Below are 12,050 nucleotides of genomic sequence, written 5' to 3'. Positions count from 1 at the left end.
TTTCAGTCTAGTGATTAATTTATATATTGTTTGTGTCTGATTGACTTGTCCAGTTAGTATTGATTTACCGTTTTAATGCATTGGGCGTACGCATGTCAAGCTACAATTACATATGACATAATTACACAATAAGAAAATAATTTTAAAAGGTCGTTGATTAATACATAAAAGGCATGCGTTAAAATTTCATATGGTCTCTTATCTCATACATAGTGACATTTATTAATTGTGAGTTGTAATTATAATTTATATTCATTAAAATAGATGTGACTGGTTCACAGATTTTAATTCCAGTCTGGTATCTTACTACCTAGTAGTTGTTGATTATGTTTACTCGGTTGTACTGCGTTGTGATAACGGCTGTCATAATGCAACGGAAGATTTACAATCAATAAAGAAATATTCATTGATATAATAAGTTTTTTACGATTGTTATATGCCTTTTATTTAATATTTCACCCCTCAAGTATATATAACAGTGTATAATATAGTTTATCTGCGTTAATTTGGTTTAAACAAACCGCATTTCGGCCATGACGACGCTAATTAATTGACAGTCTGACATATCAAACGCATGTCATGCGAATATATTACAATATGTACCCATCAAACTCCCCCTACCTCCATCCGAATTTGATATTATAGCATCACACCAATTGGCGTTATCAATACGATGGACATAGATGGCCGGCGACAAAGCCGTTTAGACTAGGGCCCGGCATGCGGCTTCGAAAATAATACTAAAAAACATATTTTAAATATTTTATTATATTGTTTTTATTTATTAGAAATAAAGTTTGTAAATTAAATATTAATACAATGATTTTAAAATGAGTACGTATACTAATTTAATAAGTTATTGATTAAGTCTGAAGTAGTAAATGTTTATAAGCTTATTTAAAACTAAAAGTCTTAGGTTTATTTTTAAAACATCCATATTTTGATTTATTTTTGTCATGGTCATTACAAATGTTGTTTTGGCCAAGAGATGTTTGGTCTAAGTTGAGTGGGAATATCCGCTCGGTTCTCCTGAACTGATACGGTAGAGTGCGTCTACAGGTATTTATTAAAGCATTGCTCTAACTAGTTATTGAAAACATAAGAAAATAACAAGATATTTGTTAGAAAATAACAAATAATCTGTTTTCGTCCCGAATCTTCGCATTGGCCAGACGATCGGGAACTGGAAGGTTGTAGGACATACCAGTATTAGGGTTATATAAGCTAAAACACTTTAGTAAGAAATTGACACTTCGCTTCTGACTCAGAATAAACGAGCAAATAGTTGCACTATGAGCGATAATCCCTTTTCTTTCTAGCACGCAGTAAAATTATACACAATAAGATTTACATAAGTTATAGTTTCAAAACAATGTTGTGCCAAGTTCTCTGTATTTATTTAGTCATTGGTTTATATATTACAACATTCCCCCACCTTCTGACACAACAGTTATTCGATTGCGCAACGAACGGTACGTCGTCATTATCGTTAACGAGTGCCTAATTAGCGGAGCCTTAATTTAATTACACGTTCGACGCTAATCATCGATTATTAATTCAAAGCGCTGAATTAATTTTGGTAATTTTCCTGTTGTTTGCAATTACAATTTTTAAATTAAAATTTATCGATTGAATGAGAAACAAAAGACGTGAACTGTATTTTGCTTTTTAAATTAAAGCTATTTTTATAAATAAATAAATAATAATTATTAATATGCATAAAAACTATTTAGAAACTATATTATTCCAATGCTCAATTTTTAGATTAGGAATTTCGCATTTTATCATATAAGAAAACATTATATTTCACTGTATATTTTGCATGTGTATTTACTGTGCGAAATCCTAAGCACACGTTCATATTTATTGACATACACAGAGTTATTAAATAATTGAGGACAAAACAAGCAATATATTATACTAACGTACTTGTTAAAAAGTCAACAAAGAGCGGAATAAAATGACGTTGTTAGAAGTATAATTTTTGAAAAGTGGTGAAAATTTTAATGATTTTTTAAATTTATATAAATATCAATAATACTTATTTTAAAACTAACACAGTCATATAATATATAATTAGTCTCGTGACAGAATATATATAATATTTATTTATATGGGTTACCGAAATTTGTTTTTGCTTCGGATGCTTTGGTAAAAAGCCATTTTCTTTTTACAAGTTTTTCATTTCTAAAATGCATTAAAATATAACAGTTCTATTTAATTTAAATACTGTGAAGCTATAATTACTTTATATTAATTATATTTTCACATTAGAAAAAATCCATTAAATCACTATTTTAAAATAATATATAAATTTTCGTTGCCTGATATAATATTTAAATATTTTTTCTTAAATAAAAAGTATTTAATCTTTGAAAAACTGGACACGTTATTAGCAAAACTATAACATTAATAGTATGTCTACTTAACGATTTACATAAAAAAGGATATTATACAAAAGCCAAAAAGAGCCAACAAAATAATGCAAACTATTAAATTTATAGTGCAATTAATTATAGATACATACAAATGCAACATAGATAAATATATATTATACGGCAATCTCACGGTTACCTCTGCTAGACTGTTTCTAAGAAAAAAAAATACTTAATCATTAAAAAAATCTGAATAATAAACCCACCCTTCGTTTATAGAAGAAAAGGCAGTTTTACATAAGTTTACAAATTGCCAAACGGGGCGTGAAATAAAAACATAAGTACATCTTTATCAATATGTGTATATTAGAAAAGTAAATTAAATAGAGTAGACGAACATATAAATATTTTATTTGCAAAAAATATATGTATATGTAAAACCCCAAGGCGCGCCGGTAATGTATGAATTTTATATTACGTCTCGCCAAAAACGGGTTATATTTATTTAAGCACATACAGCGAGAAATATGTATAGAGTATACCTAATATGTAAAGAAGGCTGCTTTTCGACGTTTTATGACCATGAATAATTTTAAAAAATAATCTCAACGCAAAAGGCGCGTTTTGTGTATTTAACGTGTAGCTATTTATTATACACGCATGTGTCAGTGCGGATATAAGTCAAATATCTTAAGAGTTTCTACTCTTAGAGCCGCGGGGTAATACCAAAAAATGTTTTCCAGTGAAAAGAGCAAGAAAATTAATTTAAACTTTCTTTCCCCGAGTGGCGTGCTTTAAAGTTTTTCACGTACATTTGTGAGTTTTTGAACATTATAAGATTAAAATTAACATATTTGTTATCCCGAAGTTACTAACCCTGTGTAGCATAAGGACAGATATGATTGATGGCGTTGTTAAGACTTTGTTATATTCTATTACCATTTAACGTACATAACACAATAAACACAGTGTGCATACGGAACGGGGTACAAATGAACCCCAGTCGGATTTTTGTGATTATGTAATAAATGAGTATAAATATTGTTTTTAATAATGTTTCTAACTGATAAGAAATATTTATATATAGTTTCGCAATAAGTGAAACAACGCATCATCTCCCCTAATGAAAAGAATAGGTTTATTTGGCACGTAAAATCATAAAAAAATATATAAATATATTTTATCATTAAAAAATACCAGCGGCGTTAAACAAGGTCAGTGGTTCCAGTGGTGCTGCGTGAAACACGCAATATCTTAATTTCGTAAATTATTAAAAATTATTATCGCTTATCAAATGATTGCGATTAAAGATTTAAGGGTTTTTTTGTACCGCCCCCAGGAACAGAGAGGTATCCTTATCATATTTATATCCTTCCAAAGTAAAAATACTAACACAAGATCGCAAAAACGTTTGATTTGCTGATGAACGGCTAGACTTGATTTTTTGAGTCTGTGCTGCGTTACCTCTGTTTGTGTACGGTTGTGTTTTTCTGCCTCAATTATCAAGCATTGGTATACTATCAATTATTGTGCCTAACTCAAACGTTGACTAAGTCTAAGAAAAACATTTTTAGCCGAAAAAATAAGAATGATACAATTCAATGAACGTTATATACGTTATAAGAACTGTAATTGAGGCAAATTTTTAGGATAAAGTGACAGAATACGAATCATGGACGTTTAAGTACGATTCAGAGTCTAAACGATGGCATAATAAAATTTATCCTCGTTCGAAGAAAGCACGCGCGAGATTTCTACCTCATCCCTAAGTTGAAATCCAAGTTGAAGTGTCATCATTACGGGATTGTGGAAAACATCCATCTTATTTATATTTTGATGTACAGCTTTATATTTATATATTTAAATAAAAAAAATCAGAACATTTACTTATAGTACATACATACATACATATGTCGTTCTTGAAATATAATATAATAAATATATAAAATGTACTTTAACGGTTTGTGAGTTTATTTTAGTTTTCTTCAAGTCGTATACAAAGCCGATTTAAACTTTCGTGACTGCTTATCTGGATAAGATCGAAAGCTCTAAGAGAAAACGGTTGTTTTTATCTAGTTCCGCTTAGTGTAAGTTCAACTGCTATATTGTTATTCCAAGTTGTAAGCGAAGTGGTACTAAATTCAAGTTTATGTATTATTAAGAAACAAGGGGAAGTTTAGCGTCCCTTTATTTAAGGCAGCAACATACTTATTGCTAGCAGGGCCGTCATTTTAGTTTTATCCAGGGGGGGAGGCAAAAGCTATCCGTCACTCAGTGATCGTTTGTTAAAAAATTCGATAATATTAAGATTCATAGTATTTCATAATTTTTGAATGAAATACTGTTTAAGAAAAATACAAAAATCAAATATTTTAACTTATAATTTACTTATATAATATAAATTATATCTCTGTATCAGTATATAATAGTGAAAAAAAATTACCCGGAACCGAACCGGGTACCCGGTTAAGTAATGGAAAAATATCAGAGAACCGGTACTCTAACTAAATGGATTTTTTGATTAGAAACAACGGTATTATTGTATTTGCTTTATTATATACCGTTAATGGACGTCCGCGCGGATATGCCTTACAATTTTTGTGTTTGTTACGCCTACAACTTTAAGTTTAGAGGCATTCATCTATTAGTTTTAGTCATTTTTAATAAATATTGATCATCGATAATGTGCTACATACAATATTTCAGACAAAACTTATAAGTGACAATTTTACTTTACTTTGTTTCATTATCATCAAGAGTTTCAGTAACACATAAATCTAGATAAGATACACTTTCAGCAAGCAACGTTAAAATATCTCATACCTTAGTCCCATCAATCACCATGTTTGCAAACTCGCCTTACCTAACGACTTTGGCAAATTAGCAAAGGGTAGAGAGCCATCTTGGATACTTGGAAAATTACTCACCAGCTCATTCGAAACGATCGTTTCCAATTCAATACATTTATATGGCCATTATTGCGGTCGATTTGTCGCAAGGTATTTGTCAACGTCACTGTCACTGTTATCCCCAAATGTAGATTTACGGATGTCCCGAAACTCCCCACACCACATTTTCTGACCTAGAAAATGTGCGACCCCCCACGGTCATCGCTCACGATACGGTTATTCAATAAAGGCGACACGAAAGGTTTGTCGGGTACGACACGAAAAAGAGTCAGATTTTACTGACACGTAGCCATTACGATTTGGGCTTTTCGCTTTTTTATATATTTCTATTAATATATTGTAAAATATTGATCATAAAAAAGCTTCACCCCGCTGTTTACTTTTTAAATGTTTGGCATGCCTGCAAATTATATATTTCAAATTTATTAATTGATGGACGTATTTTGCCTTCTTTAGGTTTGATAGCAACAAATTTTATATTACATAAAAAGTAATTTATTTGTAGGTATTGTTTATATCTGATTGACTAACACAGATAATACTGATTTAATCTGCTTTAAAGAATTGGGTAAATGCCTGTCAGGTTACAACGTAAGATTTTAAAATATGCATTTAAATAGCGTAGCCTAGCAAATAGTCCATGTGCAAACATCAAAGTCATGAACAAGTATAAAAATAGATACCCAAAGAAACGATTGCGCATTCTGAGAGAGATAAAAACGATTTGCTCAAAGATAACGTCATATTCGGCAAGAAAACACCGGCTCAAAAATTGCATTAAAAAAGCAAATTAGACACAGCCAAAAGCTAGACTATGATAAATACTTCATATATAGGTGTGCAAAAAAGGTTTTGTATATAGTTTTCTAAACTATTTAATATCTATTATTTGACATTTTTGTCCTCTATGATTTTTGAAGAGTTTTAATTTTTAACATACATTTTAGTATGAAAATATTTTTATTTTTATATTGATTTTTTAACGAAAGTAGTACTTTTAATATTTTTGAATAGCCACTATTTTAAAATAAAATTGTAAGTAACATGTCATTATGATTAAAACTACGACAGTTATAATATTTTACATTATTGATAAAAAAAATCATTTTATTTGTACTTGAACTTAAATTTTTTTTCTTAGATTTTTTAAACGGAGTTTTGAATGTGAATGAACTAGATGGTATCAATTAACAGTTTCAAAACGTTTCAAAATTATATTTTATAATGTGAAATTACTTTATATTTATCGTTAATGGATGACACTATTATAAATAAAATTAAAATGCTCATTTGTGCGAAAGTTTAAAGATAAACGGAAATTAATAACATTTTGGACATTATTCAAAATTATTACAAGACCGCTGCCATTATCCCGGATTACTTATTCATGTGGGACGTTCGTGGAAACGACGGAAGCATAATTCGATTGTTGATTATATCTAACGTAATATTATGTAACACGTCAAAACCAATACGCAACCACTATATAACGTTGTCCTCAAAAATTACAGGAAAGCTCCTTAATCCAATTAGGATTTGTTTTGAATGCAATTATTAAAATATAATACATTACAAGATTTGTCGGATAATGAAGATCGCTCATTTGAATACATAATTTTCGGGAAAACATACATAAGTGTGAGTTAAAAAGCTTCGTGACAGTTTGAGAAGTTTGCCGAAACGCTGAAAGCTCGCTTTAATGTTATGCTTTTCCTGGAACTATTATCATCAATCATTCATAAAATGCGCGCGCATTTCTGGTGTAAGAATTTTTTTACTGGAAAAGCTTTGTTTTCATACACAATTTTACATTGTGATCTTTTAAGATTTATATTATATTCGAAAAATATTATTATACAACAAACGATTTTTTTTTTGATAAAACAAGCTGTTATTTTTATTTGATTTGGAAATTATAAAAATGAAAAATGAAAATACAGTTAGCCATTTTTAATAACACGATTTATGCAATCTGTGAAATGTATCTGTTCTATAAAAGTTTTGTGTCGAATATGACGTTATCTTTAAGCAAATCACTTTTATCTTAGAAAATGCAATAGCCCCTTCGGGGGTCTATTTAAATACATTTTTATGACTCAATTTCTGTGCTTTTTTTAACTTTTTCGTTATAACCTGACAGACATAAGCCCATCGCGTTACAAACAATTTAATTTGTAAATTGATTTAGTTAACGGGGTTAATTCATAGCAACTAGGTAACTTATAAATGTATAATATATTTTCACGACTTACAATACTACTATATTTTATGTAATTATGTTATATGAAATTTAACTGTATGCTATAGAGCTTAAGCCCTATTTTAACTTTCAACAACTTAAAATACGTAAGTACAATGCGTTATAACAGGGTAAATTTGTGGCAACTAGATAAGCTATATATATTATATTTCATGACTTTCAATATTGACTTATATATTTTTATGCAATTAACCTGTGTGTTATACAGTTTTAGATGTCTTTAACTATCCTTTAAAACTCAAAATACGTAAGCCTAATACGTTTCAATGGGGTGAATCTATAGCAACTAGGTAAACAATATACGATTATAATATATTTTCACGACTTTTAATATTGAGTTTTTGATTGATAATTGAACTGTATTTTACGTAATAATGTTATATGAAATTTAATCGTGTGCTAATATATTTCAAGATATTTTTTAACTTTCTGTTAAAAAAAAAATACGTAAGCCCAATGCGTTTCAACTGGTTAAATCTATATTTTTAATCTTCCGTTAAAACTTGATAAGCGTAAGCCCAATGTGTTACAACGGTGTAAATCCGTATAATATATTTTGCCGATTTTCAATATCGATTTTTTGCTTAATAATTTATGTATTAATTTTTATGTAATATGGAAATAAATGTATGCTATAAAATTTAGGTCCTTTTTTAACCTTTCGCTGTAGCTCAACATACGTAAGCCCAATGCGTTACAACGGTGTACATTTGTATGAGTTGTCCGAGTTTTATAAATGGGTTTATTTAGTTTTAAGGAATCAGTTACAGCTTTGATATAATACGTAACAGTTTATTGATCATTCTAAAATATTGCGTTTGTGTTGAAAACGTGTGTTGACCTACAATTGACAATATAGTCATTGTATACGTTTTATAGTACGTATGCGTGGTGTGAAAAATATAATAAGAGATGCGAAATGATCTAATTATAAAGGGTGTTTTATTTTTCGAACCGTGAAATTAATCTGCTGTATAGTATTTTTCATACGCTTTCCGAGTGCGAAATGAACTGTCCGCTCGCGAAATAATTGCGCCGTTTCGTTTTGCGAACTAATTATCCTACAATTAGCTTATGTACGCAGTTTCATGAAAAAAGGTGTATATAGGAAGCAAAGAGAAATTTATATGTAAAAAATGTATTTTTAATATTATAACGGAAATAAAATGCTAAAAATACTGCTTTTTTGTAGTCATATCCACTTCAAATGTTCAACAAGATTTTTTCTTTAAGAATGAATATTCTAGCTGAATCCTTCGTTTTTTCCGATAATTGATTCAGAAATCTCAATCAGTGGATCGATTCGCTAATATTAATTAGATATTTGGGTTAAGGCAATATAATTTATTTTTATATTTGAGATACGTATATATTTAATACGATTGTCATCACTTGTATAAAATTTATAACTGTTGTTATAATTTATATGTTATTATGTAAATGTAAAATATATACTTGATTTAAATATGTTAATATTTTTATTACAAAGGCGCATTATTAAAAATGCTTTTTAAAAAAAATGATATAAATTTCGATGAGTCATCCATAATCTGAAGTTTAGGTTCTAAGAACCACCTTCCTTCCACATTTGAAGAAAATGGGACGAATATGTGTTACAACCTATTATTTTATACACTAGAAATATAAAACGAAAATTTAAATACATCTAATAATATGAATCTCTGCATCAACAGTTTACTTGTTAAAAATTAATAAAATGTTTTTTTATAGATAAATCATAATTAACAGAGTATGTAAAAACTGTCACGTATGTCCAACACATCGCGTGACTTATTAACGTAGGCGTTAGAACAAACTACAAATTGCCTTTGTATTATAGAATCAGGGCCTTTCAATTTTGATTTGCTGCTCGTATTATTATGGAATGCTTTGTTAAAAAAATGGTTCCGATTACTTACGGACATCTCCACTGAAGGATGATCGATGAAAACGAGCTCAGATTCCTCACCGTCCAGTAAGACGCTCACAGACTTTTCTCCAAACTCGTCATCTGGAAATAATTAAATAATTAATTTGTACATCTAAACATATAATCAAATATTAATTTTTATAATAAACATTTATTTGCCAATGTATAATATAGTTATATTTATTGAGTAGTAATTAGATGAATTTATTTTATGTAGTCGCGATTGCGTCCCATATTCTGACCGTTGCGGTCGAGAGCGTTTGAAAACGCTCATCTCACTTCTCAACGAGCTTGCCAAATACAAGCTATATGATACTAATATATTTTAGGTGTACACCAATTTTTTTTAAGATTTAATTGCATCATTTTTGCCTGTATAATGATTGAACGCCAGTGTTTTACACAAAAATAGGAAATAGTACTGGTTATTTTATGGAAGATTTAAAAAGGGTAATCTTAATGAACTTGAAAGAATTGCAAAATATTTTCAGAACGCTTTTTTAAATATAAGCAAATCTTCAGGATTTCTCTAATTATAAAATATTAAAGCGATGCTAGATTTTGTTACAAATCCATAAAAAATACTAACTTTTACGGCTTGTTATTGAAATTAAAAATCTGTAAAAATGCAATATAAATGCAGAACACAAGTGGACTATATATTTTTTTAATGTCGAGAGTGAAAAAAATTTTTTCTTAAATATTTTCTGAAAATTTTCACTTTATCAATTATAATTTGTAGCTCTTTTCGACTTTTTATCATAGATATGTACACATAAGTCATATTTATTGAAATTTGCATCTCAATGTAGATTAAAACAATTACTATTTTACAATATATATATTAAATTATACATATACATAAAATATAAATAATTATTAAAATTAAAGCAACACGAACCTTTAAATTTATAATGTATTTTATTACTCATAACTCTGGAAAATTACCCTATTATAAAACATAATTACACCTTTATTATAAAAACTAAGTATAGTATTAATCCCCTTAAAAATACTATATATATATATATATAAAAGATTATCATAGATTTGACGACTAAAAACAATTTATTTATTTCTTGGTCGTCAATCAGTTATTTAATGCAATTGCGTTTAAAATAATTGCCTCAAGTTTATCCCCCCTAAACTTAATGGTTCTATGTAATTCAAGTGCATTCAGACGTTTTGAAGCTTATATTATGAATGATAATTATCAGAGATTTTACCTCACTCGCAACATCCGCCCGTTAACGGATCGTTAAGCATCATAAAAAACAATAATTAAAATGCAATAGGCAATGCGTCCATCTGGCATAACAACCGCTATTGTAATCTACTTTGCAGTTTCACTAATTCAAGACGTGAACATAATTTGTCGGTCACCAGAGACAACTTGAATAAAGACATAGCATATCAGACCGAGTTTGAGAGCAAACATGTGAGACTTATTTCGCTTTAATAAATTGTACTAAAATATTTTATAAATTTTTAAATGTAGAAGCTTTGATGTAGGTAATCGTATTATAATGATTTTAACGAATTCGTAACAATATTAAAATCAATTCGGTCTTTAAACCCAAAAATTATACATCAAAAAGTCTCGTTTTTTAAAAAAATTTTTTTTTATTTGAACGACAATAAATAAACATTTTATTTTTAACATTAAAGGGTTGAGTTATTAAAAAATAATTAATAAATAAAATGTTAATATTTTTTAGACAACCTCGTCTAAGCACTATCTAGCGATGACTGTCTTAACAAAAACAAAAAGCATGGTTCAAACCCTATTATCGATCAACTTTTCTGTCTTTCGATTTAAAATGCGATTTATATTTACGATAAATTACAAACCAGCTGGGACTAAAAAACACATACCTACTTACAAATCAGCTCGTATAGTAAGCGTGTGGTAGCAAAGCGTGTAATGGCAATTAACTACTACTTAAGTAAAAATGACTATTCGAAATTTTACATATTTTATTCTAATTAAAATTAATAATTCATTTTTCATTTCGTTTCATGTAATATATTGATTTTTTAATTGGGTATTTTGGGAGCTTATATACAATAAAAACATGATTTTAAATCAGATGTTAAAAGAAAGATAAACTTAACCATTGGTAATAAAACTGCAGTTTTTTTAGAACGATTTATAAAAAAAACAATACGCAACGAGTAATAAAAATACATTGGAATGAATATCTCAAACACAAGTATTATATATTATACTTGCTAGGAACTATTTTTAAGGGGATAAAATCAATTTTGAAGAATAAATAGATACTTGTTGATAAAAATGCTTACTGTTTTATTGATGTAGGACCCTTATAATGAGCTAATTGTAACTTGTGTGAGTACTTATTAGGTAAAAAACATAAACCAACAAACAACTTTTGAAGGAGGTTTGCGGTTTTTGCGAACTTGTGAAGAAAATTATCCATAGGACTACAAGGCATACGTCGAAAGGGCTCTGCTTCCTTACAGTAGGTACCTACACACCATACAAATGTATAAATCACCTAAAACTCTTGCCATTTAATGCGTTTGACATTTGAAGTGGAAGCGAGCGCTCCTTC

At 28.9% G+C, this 12,050-nt stretch overlaps 1 protein-coding gene across 1 annotated transcript in view; it reads right to left on the bottom strand.

Moving 5' to 3' along the window:
* Positions 1–12,050, bottom strand: part of LOC148231437 (uncharacterized) — a 36,359-nt gene that overhangs the window by 1,164 nt on the left and 23,145 nt on the right. Inside the window, exon 5 of the mRNA XM_088193700.1 lies at positions 9,464–9,555. Coding sequence (XP_088049826.1) covers positions 9,464–9,555 — 92 coding nt within the window. The remainder of the gene's footprint in view (positions 1–9,463; positions 9,556–12,050) is intronic.

The sequence above is a fragment of the Plectrocnemia conspersa genome, unplaced genomic scaffold (assembly GCF_051122295.1).
Source record: "Plectrocnemia conspersa isolate PC_06_02 unplaced genomic scaffold, ASM5112229v1 ptg000009l, whole genome shotgun sequence".
Classification (NCBI taxonomy): Eukaryota; Metazoa; Arthropoda; class Insecta; order Trichoptera; family Polycentropodidae; genus Plectrocnemia; species Plectrocnemia conspersa.
The sequence above is the reverse complement of the archived record's forward strand: the minus strand, read 5'-3'. Positions and strand labels throughout refer to the sequence as shown.